This window comes from Vigna umbellata, chromosome 2 (genome assembly GCF_029865625.1).
Source record: "Vigna umbellata cultivar VRB3 chromosome 2, Vumbellata_1.0, whole genome shotgun sequence".
Classification (NCBI taxonomy): domain Eukaryota; kingdom Viridiplantae; phylum Streptophyta; class Magnoliopsida; order Fabales; family Fabaceae; genus Vigna; species Vigna umbellata.
The window spans coordinates 7,733,248-7,755,877 of NC_142166.1; the positions used below are offsets into that span (position 1 = coordinate 7,733,248).

The 22,630-nt window shown below is 35.0% G+C and overlaps 3 protein-coding genes across 6 annotated transcripts; 1 reads left to right on the forward strand and 2 right to left on the reverse strand.

Annotated features, from left to right (window-relative positions):
• Positions 1–3,335: 3,335 nt before the first annotated feature.
• Positions 3,336–5,665, reverse strand: LOC148203312 (uncharacterized). The gene has a single exon (XM_088107583.1). It carries the CDS (start codon positions 4,830–4,832, stop codon positions 3,336–3,338), a length of 1,497 nt encoding a protein of 498 aa, XP_087963709.1. The 5' UTR covers positions 4,833–5,665.
• A 3,066-nt stretch (positions 5,666–8,731) lies between these two features.
• LOC148203313 (uncharacterized) lies at positions 8,732–14,996 on the reverse strand. Of its 4 annotated transcripts, XM_088106363.1 has the most exons (8): positions 14,587–14,996; positions 13,775–13,827; positions 13,613–13,690; positions 13,140–13,270; positions 12,737–12,816; positions 10,432–10,579; positions 10,173–10,213; positions 8,732–9,140 (listed from the first exon to the last, which is right to left on the reverse strand). In XM_088106363.1, the coding sequence occupies exons 4-8, from the start codon at positions 13,186–13,188 to the stop codon at positions 9,087–9,089; spliced, it is 372 nt and encodes a 123-aa protein (XP_087962489.1). In that variant the 5' UTR covers positions 13,189–13,270; positions 13,613–13,690; positions 13,775–13,827; positions 14,587–14,996; the 3' UTR covers positions 8,732–9,086. The 4 variants fall into 4 exon arrangements, 3 of the variants coding, with proteins under 3 accessions (XP_087962489.1, XP_087962491.1, XP_087962490.1); XR_015784189.1 differs by having other exon boundaries at positions 10,470–10,579; positions 13,135–13,270; positions 13,775–14,996; XM_088106365.1 differs by having other exon boundaries at positions 10,470–10,579; positions 13,775–14,996.
• Positions 14,997–20,564: 5,568 nt separating this feature from the next.
• On the forward strand, positions 20,565–22,014 carry LOC124828764 (uncharacterized). Its single transcript, XM_088105667.1, has one exon. It carries the CDS (start codon positions 20,609–20,611, stop codon positions 21,827–21,829), a length of 1,221 nt encoding a protein of 406 aa, XP_087961793.1. The 5' UTR covers positions 20,565–20,608; the 3' UTR covers positions 21,830–22,014.
• Positions 22,015–22,630: the final 616 nt, after the last annotated feature.

Genomic DNA, 22,630 nt, shown 5'->3' on the forward strand with positions numbered 1-22,630 from the left:
CAAAAAATGTTCATTGATAATTCAAAGTATTGTTAGAAAACAAAAACTACTTATATACAAATCACATATATTAAAGGGTTTACATCATCGCTTTCATCCAAGAAATTATTACTTGGCAGTTCAACTTTTTTTCATCTCCTTGATCTTGCTGGTTCATATTCACTAGTGCAGAAACGGCTTTTTACGTCCGATATTTTGGCCTTTTGACGTCCGGCGTACGCCGGACGTCTATGCGGTAGACGTCCCTCAGACGTCCGTCGTGCCAGGACGGACGTCTATATGAACGTCCGCTGCCTGAGGACGGACGTCTATATGAACGTCCGCTCTGCCTGAGGACGGACGTTTATATAAACGTCTGCTGCATCAGGACGGACGTTTATATGAACGTCCGTTCCTGAGGACGGACGTTTATTATAAACGTCCGCTGCCTCAGGACGGACGTTTATAATAAACGTCCGCTGCCTAACCACGGACGTTTATAATAAACGTCCGCTGTCTGAGGACGGACGTCCATATAAACGTCCGCTGCTGTCTGAGGACGGACGTCTACCTTGCTGAGTTCTTTTGGTGTAGGGCTGGGGTGGGACGTCCGTATGTGCACAGACGGACGTCTATAGACGTCCGACTATACACTAACGGACGTCTAGTGGGCGTTTTTTTTTAAAAAATTTGTTTGTTTTTTCAATAGAACCACACCTGAAAAACAGAAAAATGTCCCAGAACAATTCTCCAATAACATAAATATGCGTTTTATATAAACAAATTTCTACTTAATGTTCAATCCACTACCAAACTATTAACATAAAAATAAAACTAAAACCAAACAATGTTCAATCAAGAAGAAATATAACTATTCCTAACTCCATCTTTGTAGAAGATAAGCGGTCCACTCCTGCCTTATCTGGTTAATTGTGTCCTCTGTAATAGGCGATGTAGTCTTGAAGCGCTGCAAAATTCAAGAAAGATTCATTATTGTTTCATATATAGTTGAAGATGATTTTGATTTGTAATGTATTGAAGGTATACATCATTACCTCATTCCAGTCATCTGTAATGACAGCTCGAATGATGGTCTTAATCCAACACATCACATAGAAGCCACATTCCCATGAATCTACTTGCTGGTTACACTAAAATAACAAACTAAATAGTTAAAAATTTAGATCATTCAATAACATAAATGAATTAGAAACTATAAATGACTTACAACCTTTGGATACAAAATTTGAACCAATTGACCACGAGATTTACCAATAACTCTGTACAGATTGAAAACACAAAGTATAATTAATATGACTATTTTATCATAAAAGTTGAAGGTTAACATCAAATTGAAGTCATTTTTTGGAGAAACACTTACCCTTGAAGCATGGTTCTCAACTCAGTTTTCATCCTCCTGTGCAACGAACAAAACCATATAATTTTACATTGTTTGGGAATGATGACCATCAGCTGCCAGTGAGACCTATCACGAAGGACAAATAGTTATTCAACTAATTAAGGAAACTATAATAATAAACTGACCACATATAAAAACACGTACCCGTCAATGTATGGCACAAGGTATACGTCTCTTTTGGACTCATCCATCCATGTTTGCAAATAATGTTGTCTGTTTTGAAGTGTGTTACCAGACGGTTGAATGGTCTGAGGTTCAACAAATCCGTACATGGAAGACCGACCTTGGTCTACAACGATTGTGTCCATGTACCTAAAACAACAAAGTTAAGTCGTTAGAAACTATATAAGAATGTAAATAAAAGTAATATCAAAGACCAAATTGACTAACTTACATGCACCACAGCTGAATGATGGAAATATTCAACATCCTGTCTCCCTCAATCACCTCCAATGCATCAGAAAATGTGATATAAACTGGCACATGTGAGGGAAGACCAAATACCCTCGAATCCCAGTATAGTTCTAATGATGCTTTCTTCAATCTGGGTAATTTTGTCACTAACTTTGATATAGGATCATCCTCTGCTTCATGAATGTCATCATCTTCATGTATGACTGTATCATGAATTGGCTGCTTCTGAGGACGTGTGAACTGAAGATAAGAATTTACGTCAAAGCTTTATAAACAATTATATGAAGACAATTAACATAGAAATACTAAGGAAAAAGACATTATACCTGTGGAGTCGCGATGTGGGACATGATCAATGCTCTAGGCCAGGCAATAAATGTTCCTATGGCCTCCCCCACAAAGTTAATTTCTGGAGTGGGTACAGGCACCTGAGCCTGGGGATCCCGAACCTCGTCAATGGTCACACGCACGTGCTGGGGTAATATGGCAACACCATGAATGGTCTCCCCTCCCTCAAGCACTCGTCCGACAGCCACAATGCGTGGAGGATCCCCATCAACCAACAGCTCATATTGACCGCTATACTCATTGGGTTCTACAGCAGAGCATGATCCTCTAGTGCTGACACGAGGTGCTGTGGGAGTTTCATCGGCCCCCATGTGGCCTTGCGTCATGGAATGCAGCTTTTCTTCAAGCGCTCTTTGTATTTCTTTTTGTTCTTGTAGCTAATCCATGAATCGTTGCTCCATTGATCTCATGCTTTGGTTGAGTCTTTCCTCCCACTGAAGATCCAGCTGCCTCAGTGTCTCCTGACTCATTGATTGGGGGGTTTTCTGTGTAGGGCCAAAATAGTCACGAAGACCAATCGCCCCTGGAACTCCACGTACACGTCCTGGGTGCTCGGGCCTTCCAATGGCCGTTGTCAGAATGTCGTCCCTACCTTGGCCAGCAAATGTGCCCTGAGTCTGCTGCTCAACCAACTCATCCTGCACATAAAAAAACCAAGTTACTTAGAAGACATGCTGTGATAGATACACAATCAAATAACTGCTTAAAATTTGAACTTACAATTCTCTGTGAGATCAAGGCAGCTGAGGAAGATGTCATGTTCCCATCAGATTTAGTCCGAGCAGCCTTCCACAGCTCGTACCTAGCAGGTGCAGGTGCTAGGTCAGGCGACTCAAGTCCCAAGGCATCGGCTCTAGACTTTCTCAGTTTCTTCTCGAGTTTTGCATATCCACCTCGTGATAACAAGTGGGGTGTGTCGTTTAGCCTTTGTCTTTCTTGGGCGGCTAACCTTTTATCCTGTGAAACCATGTATATAAGTAAGTCTAAAATCATAAAAACTCAATGAAAGATGATCTTAAGAAACATACCTTCCATTCTTCAGACTCTCTAGATGCACGAAACTGCATCCAATCCTCCTCTGTGAAGGTATAATGCTGAGATGGATTTTCATGTTGTCTATCTCCAAAGACATATAGTCGTGTCAGCCTTGTCTTGAAATCCCTAAATCTTATCGCTATATGCGATAACACTTTCCTTCTGATTTGCAATGTGTTTGGAATATCAAAATGTTGCTGTTTAAAACAAAAAACTTGTTACCAAGAGAAAAGTTAACAGATAAGTATATCACAAATTGCATGAAGTCTAAACATACCTGAACATCTTGCCATAAGAGGTTCTTCACATATACTGTCTTCTGACCATGCTTCAACTGAAGGTAACTAGTGTTTTCTTCACATATGGGACATGCAAAATGACCTTTAACACTATAACCGCTCAAGTTTCCATATGCTGGGAAATCATTTATAGTGCAAAACAACATTGCACGCAAACGGAACTGTTCCTGAACATGTGAATCAAACACGTCGATGCCTTCTTCCCACAACAATTTCAAATCATCAATTAAAGGTGCTAAGTAAACATCAATGTCATTTCCAGGTTGTCTAGGACCCGATATCATCATGGTCAACATCACATATTTTCTCTTCATGCACAACGAAGGAGAAAGATTGTAAATCATCAACATAACTGGCCACGAACTGTGTTTGCTACTTAAGTTTCCATAAGGATTCATACCATCAGTTGCAAGTGCAAGCCTTAAGTTTCTTGGATCTGCACCAAATTCAGGGAATTTGTCATCAATATTTTTCCATTGTGGAGAATCAGCAGGGTGTCGAAGAAGATTATCGCACTTTCTTTCGTCAGAGTGCCATTTAAGGTTCTTTGCATCTTCTTTAACAGAGAACATACGTTTGAACCTAGGTATTATAGGCAAATACCACATCACCTTAGCAGGTGCACCATCATTACCTTCATTACCAGTGACTCTGTCATATTTCTTTTTAAAACGGGATAAACCACATGTTGGACAATAGTTTAACGAAGCAAACTCCTTTGTGTACAAAACACAATCATTAGGACAAGCATGTATCTTTTGATATTCAAGACCCATTGGACATAAAAATTTTTTGGCCTCGTAATTACGAATAGGTAGAGTATTATTTTCTGGAAGCATCTCCTTCAACAACTCCAACAACTCGGTGAAACTTTTATCGGTCCATCCATTCCTTGCTTTTAAACTAAACAACTTTAAAGTTGAAGACAAGCGTGTAAAGTTTGAGCATCCTGGGAACAACGGTTGCTCTGAATCATTAATAAGAGTATCATACAAATTAGCCCTTCCAAAATTATCTTCACCGACATCACGTATCATGTCCTCTAAATGGTCACTCATCCATTCTTCCACATAATTTGTTCCTCGTGACGTGGTAGGCTGCTCAAGTACTTCTCCATGCCAAGTCCAAACGGTATAAGTCCTCATTATGCCGTACATGAATAGATGGTCACGCACATTGCCTAAGTCTTGGCGTATTTGATTAAGACAACGCACACAAGGACAAAAATATGTCCCGTTGACAGACTTAGCATTTTGTTCAACGTATTGCAAGAACTGCGAAACACCCTTGTCATATTCTTCACTCATGCGACGTTCGTTCATCCATCTTCGATCCATACTATGTTCGTAAAATCATCAGTTCAAGTGTTTTAACTCTCACAAGGTTAGGCCCTACCCATTCAAAAAAATTAATTTTCATAATTTGCTCAGCCACGTGCATTGAAGTCTACGTCATAAAATTGATACAATTTCGGCAGCATTTCGCATTGGTCTCCAAAATACACGAAATGAGAGTAGTCAACGATGACCACAATCAAATATGCATCCGGAGAACAACACAAGTACTGAACCGAAATTTCATCAATCTTATCCTTAAACTCCAATTGACATGGTATTGCAAATTATGAAAATTAATTTTCTCAAACTGTCCAATCGGACAATTCAAAATTTAACACAAACGATTAAAACATTAATCGTTTGTCTTAAATTTCAAACGGGAACTAAGTGGCACTCAATGTATGACAATAACTAATACACATTTTACACAATAACACATACATGCATACACAAAATTTAACAGTAAAAAACGTCCATACACTAATACACATTTCTTAATCGTTTAACACAATAACATAACTAATACACATTTTACAGTCAAAAACGTCCATACCACATACATGCATACACAAAATTTTCAACCAACAAGCTAACCTGAAAAGTAGATTCCAAATGAGAAGGAGGGAAGTGGAGGAGTATACGGCCCAACACGCAGTCCAAAAAGACTCAAGGAAGCCGCCCAAGAACACGCAAGAGTCTGCAAAAAAACGGACCCAAAACCATTTTTAATCGGTTCAAATCAAAGACATGTCATCACAGAGCAATGTAATCGGATTAAATGTAATTTTAAACGGTCCAAAAGTGAGAAAACCAACCTGGAAATGTCAACGGCGCAGCAGCAGCAGCTCGCGTTCGCGGGGAAGAAGACGAACAGTGAATGGTCACGGTTCGCGCTTTCCATTTTAATGAACATAGACGTCCGGGCCACGTGGGCACGGACGTCTATAATATTATAGACGTCCGGCCCGCCACTAATAGGACGTTGTAATGAATTTAAAATTGAATTTCGCGGGGCTTTAAACGTCCGTTAACATGGCTCGGACGTCTATAATGTTATCAACGTCCGTCCCAAGACGGACGTCTAAAATTCTGATGAAAACCTAAACGATTCAATTACCCATGTCAGTGCACTGAACGTCCGTTATCAGGGGCGCGGACGTCTATAATATTATAGACGTCCGCGCCCCAGAGGACGGACGTTCAGAGGAGATAAAGTAATTATTACCCCACCCACTCGTCAGTGCACTGAACGTCCGTCCTGAGGGGCACGGACGTCTATAATATTATAGACGTCCGCGCCCCCTCAGGACGGACGTTCAGCGGACTTAAGTAATTATTACCCAACCCACTCTGTCAGTGCACTGAACGTCCGTCCTGAGGGGGCGCGGACGTCTATAATATTATAGACGTCCGTGCCCATCAGGACGGACGTTCAGTGCACTGACGAGTGGGTGGGGTAATAATTACTTTATCTCCTCTGAACGTCCGTCCTGAGGGGGCGCGGACGTCTATAATATTATAGACGTCCGTCCTGAGGGGGCGCGGACGTCTATAATATTATAGACGTCCGTGCCCCTCAGGACGGACGTTCAGTGCACTTAAATCAATTAGTACCCCAGCAGCTCTGTCAGTCCTCTGAACGTCCGTTCTGAGGACGGACGTTCGGGCTCTCCCAGGACGGACGTTCCAAGACTGAAGCCAATATTATAAACGTCCAGCTCGACCCAGGACGGACGTTCAGAGGATGACCCTGTCAGTCCTCTGAACGTCCGTTCTGAGGACGGACGTTCGGGCTCTCCCAGGACGGACGTTCGAGGTTAATGAACGTATTCACCACGCGCACGGACGTCCGCTCACCTCAGAACGGACGTTCCAGGACTGAAGCCAATATTATAAACGTCCAGCTCGACCCAGGACGGACGTTCAGAGGATGACCCTGTGAGGACGGACGTCCGCTCACCTCAGGACGGACGTTCAGAGATTGAAAACGTTAGCCTATAAAACGTCCGTGCCCCTGGGACGGACGTCTATAATACTATAAACGTCCAGCTCGACCCACGACGGACGTTCAAGGATTGACAAGGCAGCCTTTAAAACGTCCGTCCGCTTGTGACGGACGTCTATAATGTTATAAACGTCCGGTTCGACCACGGACGGACGTCTAGAGGTCCACTTATTTACTATAATGCCACCGGTCACATATATACGTTGGGGATTCGTGGGACGGACGTTTATTGGGTGACGTGAAAAGCCGTTTCTGCACTAGTGATTTGTCGAGATTGCAATTCTCAAACAAAATTATTAGATAATATAATCACACAAAAATAGTTTTATGCAGGGACTACAACATATATAAACCTCATATACATATACTTTTTTTCTTGAAATCATTTGCAAATTTATATTATCTTACACTAATTATTTGAAAGTCTTACATTAATTAAATATTTTTGAAATATTTACCTTATTTTTCACAAAGAAAGTCTAAACCTGGAATCTCACAATCCTAAAATCCACTTCAAAATAACAATGACATTAAAACATTACAATAAGCAATATGAGCTAATCCACCTCAAAATAACAATCAAACTACTATAACTACAAAGTAAAAGAAATAACAGCAATTATTACAAATAAAAACAATTTCAAAACCTAAATAACATCCAAATTGAAATTGTATCCAAACACTACTGTTTAGAGAATTAGCAAAATTTATGAGTATCCGCAAATGAACATATATTTCAAATAACATATAAAATAAAACAATGTAACAGACTCGAGTACGCATAATATAACAATTAAAGTTAAGAAAATCAACACCTTAAAAGTTAATCATTACTTAAAATAATTTATAACTACAATTATTGTAATTTCTTATAAAATAATTTCATTATAATAAATAAAAATCCATAAATTTATTTTATTTCATTATAATAACTTTTTTTAAAATAAATAATTGTTTAAGTAAATTTATTATATTAAAAAAAATTAGAATGAAATATATTTTTTTTTCAATTTTTAATTACATAGTTACAATAATAATAGTTATAAATTATTTAATTAAAATCATTTTATAAAAAAAATTAATTGAATTACAAAAATAATTAAAACCATAAAATTTATTTATTTAATAATATTAAAAAAATTTAATTATTAATTATATATAATTTTAAATATTTATATACATTTAAATACATTATTTATAAATTATAAATCATTTTAAATAAAAAAAATTGAAAAAATAAAAGTGTGTGGGGGTGCACGACTTCAAGAAGTCGTCAACCCCTACAATTTTATTTATTTTGTTTTTTAATTAATTTAAATAATTTATATTTAATATTTTTATTAATTTAAATAGTTTATAATGAAAAAATTGTTATTAATTAATTATAATTTCTAAAAAAATATACTATAATAATAAAAATGCAAAAGAATAGAAATATGATTTTTTTTGAATTTTTAATTAGATAACTAACACACTACAAATATTTAGATTTTTATCAGGGGTTATTTTTTCCGTTTCCGGCGATTTTAACTCCCGAAAAATACGTTACCCGCGGTTAGAAAAACTGCTGGGAAAGACTGCGTCGCTAAGTAATTATTGACGGCTTTTGAAAAACCGTCGGAATTAGGGGGGTTTGAAAAACCACCGAAACTAGTGGGGTTTTGCTGAAACCACCGGAAATAGATGGGGTTTTGAAAAAACCGCCGAAACTAGCAGGGGTTTTGAAAAAACCGCCGGAACTAGCGGGAGATTTGGAAAAACCACCGGAAGTAGCGGGGGTTTTCCAGAAAGCCGTCGGAAATGTGTACATATTTTTTTTTTTTAGTTTTTGACTATAATAAAATGAGACTGAAATAAAATTAGTTTTATTAACCAAACATAGAATAAAATAATATGAACTAAAACTACATACTATATATAGAATAAACTATATTGTTCAAATTGTTTAACATATTAACATGTTCATACAACTAATTGTTGATATATTAAAAATAAAAATATTCAATACTAAATTAAAATATTAAAAATATGACTAAGATGTTCATTACATTACTAAAAAAGAAACAATGTCTAATTTTTTAAAGGTCTCTTAAGTCATCCACTCCCCTCAAACTCCTTTAAGCTAATTGCCTCAGTTCCATTTGGTTCGGAAGAAAACCCAGAAAGACTTCTTCCTAATTTCTCATATGTATCAGTTCATCCCGTGTTTCCCAAACCCGAGAAAATATTCATTCATGTAGAGCATCATCTTAAGGTTTTTTTGTTGCATGCAACTTTGGCCATGATGGCAAAGACAAAGGAACCTGCAATTATGACAGTGAAAACATAACTAGTTTAGACCTTGAAGCTTGAAGCTTTTACATTTGATGGAACTAAGATACGAATATTATCTTGAAAATCACCTACTTTTGACGGATAAAATCATCATATCCATCTATCCACTTTACCACCCATTTACTCTTACCACATTCCCATTTTCCACACGATTACGATATTATAATAGAATATCTTAAATGACTATTTTTTCACTCATTCATGTAGAAATATAGTGCATCTATACTATAAAGGATACAATACTCAAATGAAAAATTTGCTTACATATATAACAAATTTAGTTTAATTAAGTTAAGGTAATCAAAGCTATTTGACAAAAAAAAGTTGTAGGGTTTTAAAAATATTTAAAACATTATTCACATGATAAATTATCCAATATTTTAATCACACATGAGTGGATTTCTTTGAATTCTGTGTCTACCAGTAGTACTTTATATATTTTATTCTGACTTACTTTTGCAATTAATTATCAACTTCAAAATTTCACTATCAAATTTAACTGACCTTACATGTGATTTTCTAGTTTATTAAATGTGAAAACTTACAATAGATATTAAGCATTCAACTTTTTATTGACACGTTGTGAAAGTAGAAGAAACATAGAAGACTTGTGGATATGTTTGTGACCATAAAGCTTTAATTTAAAATACATTGTTTGGCATAATTATAGAAGTCTTCCCAGGTATTGATTTGATCCATAATACCACCCTATCATCATTTTTTGAGCTATGTATCTCCTCCATGCTACACCTTTGCCTCTCCTTTTTTTCTATTCTCTATGGATGTTGTCACTTTTTTTATTATTTCAATTAAATATTTTGTGATACGTTTAATTCTCTGGTATCATCCTTCTCGACAACAAAGACAGAGAAGTCGTCAAACTGATTGGAAGAAATTTTGGCACCTACTAAAATGAAATCAAATTCCTAGACAAATTACTTATTTATAAACCATGATTTATGATTGAAATAATCATGCAGCCAGAAAAGAAAAAACAGCACCTGATAATACACCAGTCGCTGGAATGCATTTAATATCTTGCCTGTAAAGAGCAAATGACGTTTCGAAATCAATTTGACTCATTTAAATAAATTCAGTTAAAAAATCATATGGGCAACTGCTAGAAAACTCTATCAAGAAAACAGAGCAACAAATACTATACTTAAGGAAAAATGTCATGATGCCCCCAAGCTTTACTGTGTAATCATCATTTGAGGAATTTAAATGGATGTTGTATAATAAAGTATACACTCAAATAACCTATGCAATTTGAAATATATTTCAGAAAGCAGAAGTGCCTTTTTAAAATATTTCTTGCACCAACTTTAACTTTCCATGAAAGACCAAAATGTCCATAAATCAGGATAGGCACAATATATTGGTCTACTTTCTGCTTGCAGCTGATCACCTGAAAACAAAAATTTGTGTTACCAAAGAACAGGAAACAAACTACCCTTAGCTTCTTTCAGAAAAGAAAAAAACAAGACAAAGGGAAATGCTAGATATATTATATCTTTTATCTTTTAGTTAGTTTGTTATTATTTCTCATTTGTATTTTGGGCTTAGCTCATATTTCTTCTATTATAAATAGAGAACCCTATGTGTATATTTAATACAAGGGAGATTAATCTCAAATATAGTTTTTCACTATATTCAACATGGTACTCGCTGATCTTCTTCCGCGTCTCTGCTGTCTGCCGGCGGCCGGCCGTCATGGCCGCCGGCAGCCCCTAAAATTTCAGTCAGCAGTCCATTTTCTCTTCTTCTCAGTGCAGCTAGTCGCCGACCATCGCCGCTTTTCGCTGCCGTCGCTGCTATCGTTGTCGCCGCAACTTTCCGCCGCCGTCGCCGCTGCCGCCGCCACCGTCACAGTTTCGATGGGTGACCTGCGGATCTGGACCGTCCCTTCGAGCGACGGCCAACCATGTCGGTTTCGAGAGTCACTTCTCAGTCACGCGCCGCCACTCAGCGCTTCTTTCCGGCCAGTCCCCCATCGTCGCCGGCCGCCGTCACAGTTTCGCCCGATGACCAGCAGATCTGAAGCGTCTCCTCGAGCGACAGCGAACACCGCCGGAGTGAAGACCAGACTCCTCTCCACGCGCCTCCACACGCCGCCTTCCTTCAGCCAGTCTCGGGTGCGTATCTATCACGCGCCGCCGTCTCGCCGGCGATCGTCACAGTTTCAACCGTTGTCCAGTGGATCTGGACCGTCTCTTCAAGCGCGACCTAACCCTGGTGGTCGCCGTCTAAGCCTCGTTCGCATGCACCGTCTGCAGCTGTCTGCACCGTCTACCGCTGTCCGACACTGTTTTGCCGCTGTCCGGCATCGTTTCGCCGCTGTCCGCGCCGTCTGCCGCTGTCCGACACCGTTTTGCCGCTGTCCGACACCGTTTTGCCGCTGTCCGACACCGTTTGCCGCTGTCCGGCACCGTTTGCCGCTGTCCGGCACCGTTTGCCGCTGTCCGGCACCGTTTGCCGCTGTCCGGCACCGTTTGCCGCTGTCTAGGCGCCGTTTGCCGCTGTCTAGGCGCCGTTTGCCGCTGTCTAGGCGCCGTTTGCCGCTGTCTAGGCGCCGTTTGCCGCTGTCTAGGCGCCGTTTGCCGCTGTCTAGGCGCCGTTTGCCGCTGTCTAGGCGCCGTTTGCCGCTGTCTAGGCGCCGTTTGCCGCTGCCGCTGTCCAAGCGCCGTATGCTTCCAACCACTGTAGGCCCCATCACCTCGTTAGTTAGTGATGGCAGTCCCTGTAGTTTTGTCGCTTCCAGCCACTATAGGCCCCATCAATCAGTGATGGCAATTTAGTCCCTACAGTTTTATAGTAGTCAACCGCCGTTGCAGTCGCTACCGCCTCAAATAGACGCAACTGCGTCAGTTCTTCTTTGGCTAGAGTTTAGTCTGATCTTCTTGGGATACACTACTAAGTATCACCACTTAAGAGTTGTACAGCAAAGAATTTTGGACCTCCAACATATCTTTGGATCTTTGATGCCTTTGTTTCAGCATTGTAGCTTAATATTTTGTTTTGTTTTAGTGGTCCAGCAACTGTGATATTCCACATTTCTGCCGTTCACACTAAGGGGAGTACGTTTCCAAGACACTGCAAGTCACATATATATGGGTGTAGTCCCTGCAGTTTTGTAGATTTCAACTACTACTGTTGATCCCGTCACTCAACCATCATTGATGAGGATTTAGTGTAGTCCCTACAGTTTTGTAGCTCTTAGCTTTCAGCTACCACTGTTGATCCCGTCACTCATCCATCATTGATTGGGAATCAGTCCTTGCAGATTGTCATTGTCCACCACTGCTTTCCTTCATCCACTTTTGAAGTTGAAGTAATGAAAATGAGAAATGGATTAACCTATGGAGTGAGATTTAAGATGAAAGTTTGAGATGCTACATGCATTCTTTCTTTCAATTGCAACCAATAATTTCCTAGGGTTAGTTGGTGAAAACTGCAAAAACTAATCATATATGATGTGATTAATGATCAGCCTTCAATAATTTTGTATAGGGTGTCCCAGAAAAGCAAATTCCAAACGAGAGAAAGAGTGAGAGAAGTAAACAACCTGAAAACCAGTGATCCTTTTCCCTGATGTTTTCTTCTTTCCTCGTAAACACAACTGAGCATCCAATTGCAGATGTTTATCTAGACAAGAGAATTCAACAATATGAAGATTGTTATAAGCTACTCATAATCCTTTCTGAGATCATTGGTTTAAGTGTGGACTCTGTTCTATATACTATAATATTTCCCTATATACAATATATTACATAATTACAAGATTATTATCAGTGCTTCATTTACTTTATGTAAGGAAGAAATGAAACAACAATGATCATGTAGTAATAATTCCCAAAAGTAATTTCGCTCTCAAATTCCCATGAGGTTTCCTAATAAATCATGCATCAGCTTGCAACATCAAAAGGAATAAACTGATAAACTAAAATCATGACAACATAAAACCTCACTTATAACTCCATGTGCAGCTAGTTCTCGGGGATAGTTCTTTGCCTCCATATAAATACAATGACTTAAAGCATTCTTTGTAGCATTATGGTACTTAATTGCATACTTTGGGCCAACAATGTGGATAACTTTCCTGCAGGTAATTTATCAAAGAATAAAACATGGTATACAAATAATACAAATTGTAGACAAGAGATTGCTAAGTAAGAAATTTGATTGGGTCAGTAACAAGGAGTATAAAGTAGAATGCATCCATATAATTACTAGTTAAGATGTTTACTCATTTTAACAAGTTGCCACTCGTTAACATTTATATCTTATGTTGTGTGAAAAGTTTCTATTTTACTCCTTAACTGGTGCTGGTGCCCACCGGTTAGGATTTTCCCTTTTTTCTTTAGTCATTGGTTTAGTAGAGAAATTTAATGCAACAATTAAACATTATTCCCTGACAAAGAAATACAAGAAGTTGACTTACCAAATAGTAAACCAGATTAAGAATGGGATGGTTCAAGACATCAAGATCTGTATTCTTACCAAATACAGAAAATGCAAGCTACATCAAAGGTGAAAACAAACATCATATCAAAAAACAATAACTTCAAATAAATACAGTAGCTTTAAATGGGAAGGAACTCACCAATCACATCTTATAAGAAAACAAGTGCAACAAATACTAGTAACAGACCCAACCTACCAAGGTGAAACGTTAGTCAAAAACAGCAAAAGCTTTAAAGCATATAGTTTTTATCCTTCCTGTTACATATTATTGGAAAATCAAACAGTTGATGAGAAAAAAAAAAGAAAAAAAGTAGGTTAACAGAACACACATAACACATATAATATAATTAAATCCTTAAGTCTGACAAGCACTATGCCAACTGAGCTAGAAACTCATTCTAACTTTGTCTAAACTTCAAAGTTGTGGATTCAATAACACCATAATTTGGATCTGCATAAGAAGTGTTTGTAATGGTATGCAGAGATATACACTACAAAAAATAACACATATTGCAGTACATTGAAAGGAAGATAAAAGAGTTCAAACTGTGTATTCAAAGATGAGTAAATGAAATATCTTGTCTTTATGATATATAGCACAAACAGCTGCAACCACACTATCTACTACTGAACACACAAACAACACATGCAAAAAAATAAAATGAATCCTTTTAACTAGCATAATATATGATGCTTCAAAGTCATAGAAATGACAGATTAGGTAGATGATAGATAAACTAAAAAAGAATTAGAAGTTTCAAAATGATGAGGATAAATCTTTTCATATTAGCATTATTGTGAATCATGAATACTTCTGCCGATTGAATTCCCAAGATATTAAAGGGGAATACCCTAGAATTTGCACAAACAACAACAATGAATTTTTCTGGAAATTATTAGTAACGAATTCTTATTTGCTAATGCTTCAATAGACAAATTAAAATGAACTACCATTGATGAGGCACCACTCTAGAAAACTCGCGGAGCCAAACAAGGGGTTGCTTCAACTACCGGCTGTTTCGGTTCACAATAATGCATAGAAAGAGACATGCAATGATTTATGGAAATGAAAATGGCGACTGAAATAGAAACAAATCGAAGATAGAAAATGATAGAATGGAGGAAACAAAAACGAAAAAGAAAGAGAAGCTTGTATATCAAATTAGGAATTGCAAAGTGAAACAAAGAAAACGGAAGGGAAGGTTGTGAAGATGAAAAATTCAAGACGAGAAGGTTGGATAAAGCAAGATGTGAAGCCTGTGAAGAGAAAAAGGAGAAGTCGAGGCGAACGTCCTAAAGAAGAAATGGCGAACAAAGACTTGAGGTGCGAACGAAAACTTGAGGCGCAGCAAAATGAAAATTAGGGTTGCTTTAAAAGTGTCAAAAAATTATTAAAAAATAAAATACAAAATCTAACTGCGGATTTTAACTATAACCGCGGAAAGTAGTAAGGGTTTATAAAACCCTAGAAACAAACCTCTAGTAAAATAGGTTATTTTTGTAGTGACATAATTGTAGTTATAAATTATTTAATTGAAATTATTTTATAAGAAATTTAATTTAATTACAAAAATAATTAAAATCATGAAATTTATTTATTTAATAATATTAAAAACTTTAATTATTAATTAGATATAATTTTAATTATTTTAAATACATTTAAAAACATTTTTAACAAATTATAAATGATTTTAATTAAAAAAATTAAAATTTAAAAAAATAAAGATGTGTGTCGGGTGCACAACTTCAATTTTTTTGTATTTTTTTTTTTATGAAAAAAGGTGTGGTAATCGATTACAATACTTGGTAATCGATTATCATGTCCTAAAGTCGTTTTTTGGATGCAGGACTTCATCTCTGACTACAGTATCAAAATGAAGTCGTGTAGGAAGGACACGATTTCTTCATTTAAAGTCATATGAACCTTCCCGACTTGTCTATTTTTTTAATTTAAATTTTTTTGTCTAGATCGATAATTTATACTTAAAATTTGCCAGTTTAATGAAAAAACCTCTTTCAAGCATAGGCTACACGAATTTGCGACACTCATACGTGAACTTACCCAAGCTATTCTTTACATGAGTCACCTTGAATGTAAGATCAATTGTAGAGTAGGAATAAAAAGGCTTGTACCTGGGTTCCCTCAACGGGTTGTAGGTAGATGTTAGGGGGGATGTAGAATTTTAATTGGACCCACTCAAGCCCAATTTAAAACCATGTATAGGTTGACTAATTTAAAAGATTAATTTGTTTAAATTATATTATTTTAAGGATGGAAATATACAATTTTATTGTATAACTTAAATAATTAATACTTGCAAAACAATTTTTTACTATTAACTGTAATAAAATAATTTAAGATACAAATGTAATAATTATTTTAGTTTATCCAATATATAATTAATGAATTAAAAAATTAAAATTATTTATATAATTAAATATATTTATTATATATATATATATATAACGTAAAGAGTTACAAGAAAAATAAAAAAATTGACAAATCACAAATTCAAGCTCATTTTACTATAAAAATATAAATATACAAAATAAAATTTTAAGTAGGTATTAAATAATTAATATTTATCTCGTCTATAATTTTATTTTAAAGTTAATTAGATTTTGTTAAATGTTTAAACAAAACCAATCTAAATAAAATTTAACAAATAAATTATTACGTGAATTGAATTAGGATATTTGGGCCTACTTGATAAAAAAAAAATAAGAGTTAAATATGTTTTTGATTCTTAGGTGAAAATTGGAAATAATTCTTTCTCAAAACTTTGACCAAATTTAGTTTTTCAACTTTTTAATGTATAGATTTAGTTCTTTTAACTAAATTTTGTTAGATTATTTGACGTTTTAAACACATTTATTTTAACTTTAAAATGTTAAATTATATTAATAATTTACATTGGTTCATGTAATTTAAAGTATAACTTTGATGTAAGGATTCTAATGTGATGATTATTAGAATATAAGCTATTAAAGTTATTGGGGTTATTTTAGAGTTATTAAAATTAATCCCTCTCTTCTCACTCTAAAACGGTATTTTGGTATTTTATTAAAGTTAATTAAAATATCATAAAAGAGGACACGTTAAGTTATTGAAAAGATAGAAAGAACGTAACGTTCTTTGAAAAGAAGAGAAACCTGACAGAGAAAAGAAAACCTCCTACAACTTCTATATCATCCAGAAGACATTAAAGTGGAGTCAGAGAGAGAGAACAATTGACAGGAAAAAGACAGGAAGAAGTGCACAATGGATCCAGGTTAGTTCTTCTTTACTGTATAGGAAAAAATAGTGAGTATCATGAAAATTCAACATCCTGTGTGTAATTTTCATTCAATTGAAAATTAAAGAATTGCTTACATAAAAATGATATTTGATACATTTTTTATTCAATGTTGACTAAGAAACACATTTGAAATACTAAATAAAATTAATAAAATTTAGTTAAATTATTAAATTCATGCAGTTTTAAAGATAGGAGATTAAATTAATTCAAAATTTGATACTAATTCTAATTTTCACTTAAAATTAAGAAACTAAAAATATATTTAATCTTTAAAATAATGATGTTAGCAAACTTTAAAGATATGTAAATATTTTTTCCTATCCCTAATTATCATATATATTTTCGTGTAATATTTTTGATAAAGAAAGTAAGTTAGTTTATATTGTATAAATTTTGTTTTCTTTTTTAAGATTTTCTCGCGGATAAAATTGAAATTGTGATTTATGTTATTACCATAATTACAAAGCTAATTCACATTCAAAATAGAAACTACACTTCAATATTAAATCCTCTTCTCTATACTTATATTTTTGGGATAAACTTAAATTAGGGTTTATTAATAATTTTGTTTGAATCTTTTATTAGTTTTAGATTTAATAATATTTAATTTAATATTAATAAAAATAAAAAAAAAATAAATAATTTTGATTTTTCATTTATTTAAATATAATATTATTTTATTTTATTGATATAATATAAAAATAAATTAGATAGATTTTATTTTAAATTAGTTTATATTTTGTTTTTAATTTTTATTATTTATATTTGACTCAAGATCCTAATTGTCTAGAAAGTCCCCCTCTCAATCGTCATGCCACCCCACGTCATCGTCGTCTTCCCACCACAATGCGTCCACATTGCCACCCAGTTCGTACTCCTTATCGCAACTGATAACGTTGTTGTCGTCGGCATCGGTGCATCGGTGTGGTCGCTCAATTCACCAATATTGGCGTCAACAGTCACTCTGACATCCGTGTCGATATCAAATTTGTCATCCATGTCTGTAACGACATCATCGTCCACGTCACGGGTGTCGTCCACATACACGTCGAGCGCAACCTACGCAATCACATCTCTATCAATATCCAACAATTAGGGCAAACACTAACAATTAGAGTCATGGTCTAAAGGATACAATAATATTATTCTTGACAGAGTCAACTTGAATGTAAGATCAATTGTAGAATAGGAATAGAGGGCTTCTACCTGCTAACTTTTGTGCCTTTATAAGTGTAAAGAACTTTTCTTCTCTGTTAACTCTCTATTTTGTTATCCATTCTCATCACTGTAAATTTGTTCAATGGAAAATTCTCTTATCATGTTTCAAAGTGTTGAGCAGATTTCCTCTAGAGACAATTTGGGTGCAATGCCAAAATTAGTTTTATTCAATGGAGAATTATATATATTATAGATTTAAACTTTTTTTATAAAATAATAGAATAAGATAATTGTATATGTTATATATTACTATGTATATTATACGAAGAACTGACTAAACAATCCATTAAAATGTTATAATAATAATTAAGTAATAGCTTGTTAAAAATAAAATAAAATAAAGGAAGAAAGTGAGATAAGGTTGCACATGGGAAGCTGCAGACCTTATCCCATCTGAGAATCACTTTATAGAAAAATATGGAATGAAAAGTGAGAAACTAATGTAATTGGAATATGTTTAAAGGAATTTATTGAAACTTTGACTAAATTAATTATTACAATAACTCTTATAAATAGGTAAGTGAGGTGAATGAAAAAAAACAGACGTAAGAAGAGATAGATTAAATCAGTGCAATGAGAACAGAGAGATAATCTTTAAAATGTTTAAATTCAGATTGAGTGTATCATCACTAGGAAACGAGACATTTATTATTTATTTATAATTATTTATATATATTTATATTAAGTAAGATGTCTTTAATCTCATTTTAATTTTTGTTTACTTCTAACTACATATTCGTTCTATTTTATCTATATTTATCTCCACTTGTCTTATTTATTTATTTATATTTATCTTGAATTATACATTAGTTTGATTTATTTAGTCATATTTATTTCACTAATCTTATTTATTTAATCATATTTATCTTCAGTTATGCATTGCTCTTATTTATTTATTTTTATTTATATATTATTTGTTTTGGTGTCAAATATAATAATAATAATAAATATTATTATTATTATTATTATAAAATGATGAAAGTTATAATAAATAAAGATTTAATTATTGTCGTGGGATGTAACTTGAGAATTTAAACGAGGGAGTTTTATTCAAAATAAGATGTTTTTAAGTTATGTTTGCGATAGATAAAAGAATCATACGGCATACTTTCGTGTATTAGCTAAAATATTATGTGTTGATTTTTTAATAATCATATAAACTTTAAAGGGACATATTTCTCAACACTTATGACTGCTCCAATAACAATTAAAGTAATTATGTTAAACAAAGGTAGAAGACATATTTATAAACTTATTGAATATATTTTTATTTTATCAAAACTCAAGTATAATGTAGTCATCTATCAAATAATAATTAAAGAAAATCAAATTATCAATTAATTGGTAAGGGACGTCTCAACGATGTCTGATCAAATTTGGAAAAGTTAAACGAACATGTAGCAAAAACTTTCAAAATCTTATTCTACGTAATTTCGTTGAGCGAAAATGGTTAAGCGAATTTTTCTAATAAAGGTACTTTAAAAAAGGTTTAAAAGAGATTAAGTTGGTCTTTTACCTAATACCTCTAAACAAAAATTTCAGAATGGTATCTCCTTGAAAAAGGGAGAGATATGTAAAGTAGTTAAAACATTTAATAGTATATATTAGCATATAATTTTGAAAGTAATAACATGTTGAAGGTAGCCACTTTTCATATGTGATAATAGATGAATTTGTCTAAATTATATTATTTTAAAAATACAAATATACAATATTATTGTAGTTTAAATTAACACATACAAATTAACTTTATATTTTTATTATTAGTTATAATAGAATAATTTAATATGAAAATGTAATAATTATTTTAGTTTATGCAATATGCATTAATTAATGAATTAAAATCTAAAAAATATGTATATAATTAAATATATTTGTAATATATATATATATATATATATATATATATATATATATATATATATATATATATATATATATATATATATAAAACTTAAAAGTTAAAAGAAAAATAAATAAAAAATTGACAAATCACAAATTCAAGCCCATTTTACTACAAAAATATAAATATACAAAATAAAATTTTAAGTTGGTATTAAATAATTAATATTTCTCTAGTCTATAATTCTATTTTAAAGTTAATTAGATTTTGTTAAATGTATAAATAAAAACCATCTAAATAAAATTTAATAAATAAATTATTACGTGAATTGAATTACAGCATCAAAAAGAATAATTAAAATAATGATACTTGCTGACTTTAAAGATAAGTAAATATTTTTTCTGTCCCTAATTATCTATTTTTGTGTAATACTTTTTGCGAAAAAAGTAAGTTATACTCATACGGTATAACTTCTTTTTTTTTTTTTTTTTAAGATTTTCTTGTGGATATTCGAATTAAAATTGTGATTTGTGTTATTAGCATAAATATAAAGCTGAATCACATTTAAAATAAAAAGTACATTCCAATATTGAATCCTCTTCTCTACACTTAAATGGCGCCAAAGAAACAAGGCAGTAGAAAAAAAGGCTCTGCGGCTTCCTCTAGAAAGTCCCCCTCCACATCGTCATGCCCCCCTACGTCATCTTCTGGCCACCCTACGTCATCTTCTGGCCACCCTACGTCATCTTCTCGCCACCCTACGTCATCGCCAGGCCACCCAACGTCATCGTCGTCTACCCGCAATGCGTCCGCATCAACACCATCGCCACCCAATTCGTTTTCCGTATCGCAACCGGTGCCATTCTCAACATCACCACCGGTGACGTCGCTGCCGTCGGCATCGGTGCCGTCGGACAGTTCGCCATCGGCCAGTTCGCCGTCGGCGTCAACAGTCACTACGACTACCGTGTCCACCTCGACTTCGGCATCCGCAACGACATCATTGTCCGCGGCATCGGCGGCGTCGTCCACGTTGGCTTCGGCCGCAACGTCAGCGATGTCATCTCTATCAATATCCGACGACCTAACTATTACCGACGAAATACCAATTAAGCTGAACGGCATGAATTATCTTGAATGGAATGAGAAAGTTGAAGCTGTCTTGAAAGCGCGCAATCTGCTAGAGTTCGTGGAGAAGATCTTCGATCCTGAACCGTACGCAAGCGAGAGCGATCGCACGCAGAACAACGAAAGCGAAAAGTTCCGGCGATGGTTTGTTCAAGATCAGATATTGCGCACGTGGTTGTTATCGTCTATGCGCAAAGACCTTGCTTCTTTGATGGCCGGATGCCAATACTCGTGGCAGGTTTGGGAAACGGTGAAAGAACTCTTCCATTCTCATTTGGCGGTGAGGGTTTGGCAACTTAGGTCAGAGCTGGGGACAATAAGGAAAGGAAATTTGTCTGTGTCTGAGTACGTTGGCAAGATCCAAAGCATTGTTGATTCTTTGGCTGAAACAGGTAATCCTGTGTCTGAAGAAGATCACGTTGAAGCGGTCTTGGCAGGATTGCCAAGGGAGTTTGACTCGGTCGTCAAAATGGCGCGAATGTTTGAGGGTCTCACTCCTATCGCAGTTAGTAATATTGAAACCTGGTGTTTAGTCTTAGAAGAGAAATATACAAGTGAATATCGCCATGTTGACGGTGGAGGAGGCCCTTCAACTCAAGATGACGAACCATCTTGCTCCCCTGAGTGTTCTACTGCTGAAAGAGGTCGTGGAAGTCGTAGACGAAGAGGCCATGGTCGCGGTGGCCGCCATCGAGGCAGGAACTAGGTTTTTCTTTTCTTTCTCGTTCTTCTTTTTTTTTTCTTTCAGAAAATTTAAGCCCTACAAATGTTTTAGTCCCAATGAATGAATCTCCACGTATTATCATAGGTTTCTTCCCTCGGATTAGCTTCTGCTTTATGTTGCATGGCGTTCCGTATAACGATTTGGTCATTTACGTTTTGTGGTCTCACTTTAGGTATTTTACACGCTATTCTTGAACTTTGTTTGATCAAGAACTCCATTATCAAGTTACTATTTCTTTGGTTCAGCTACTTTAGGTGTGTGTAATTTCTTTGCGGTAGTTAGTTCTACTTTAGTTATTAATTATTAGATCGTAAGTTTAAACTTCGCTAAATCAGTTTGTTAATAGTTGGTTCTATCTGTTCATCTGCATGACTGATAGTTATTGATGGAATCTTTCAGGTTAACAATCACTGGCTCGACGCAGAAGCTTGAATCCGGTCAAAAAGAATGTCATTCTGGTTGGAGGGATTATCTTGATATTAGTTACTGGGAATCTAAACATGAGATTGGAGAACTCGTCAAACAAAGGCATGCAAAACGTCATTTCTTGTGTTATCTTATGAATGTAGTTAGCAGTTGCACGCTATCATTACTAAGATAACCTTGTTTTGACAGTACATTACACAGTACTAGTATCATAACTGCCTCATGTGTAATATCATTTTCTCAACTACCTCTGTAAAATAGACAAAAACAGAATATAAGAACATCCCAATATTGCATTTTTAGAAGAGTACTTTTTTAGAAATTGGTGGGTCCTGTGTCATCTCTGCTTATAAGAAC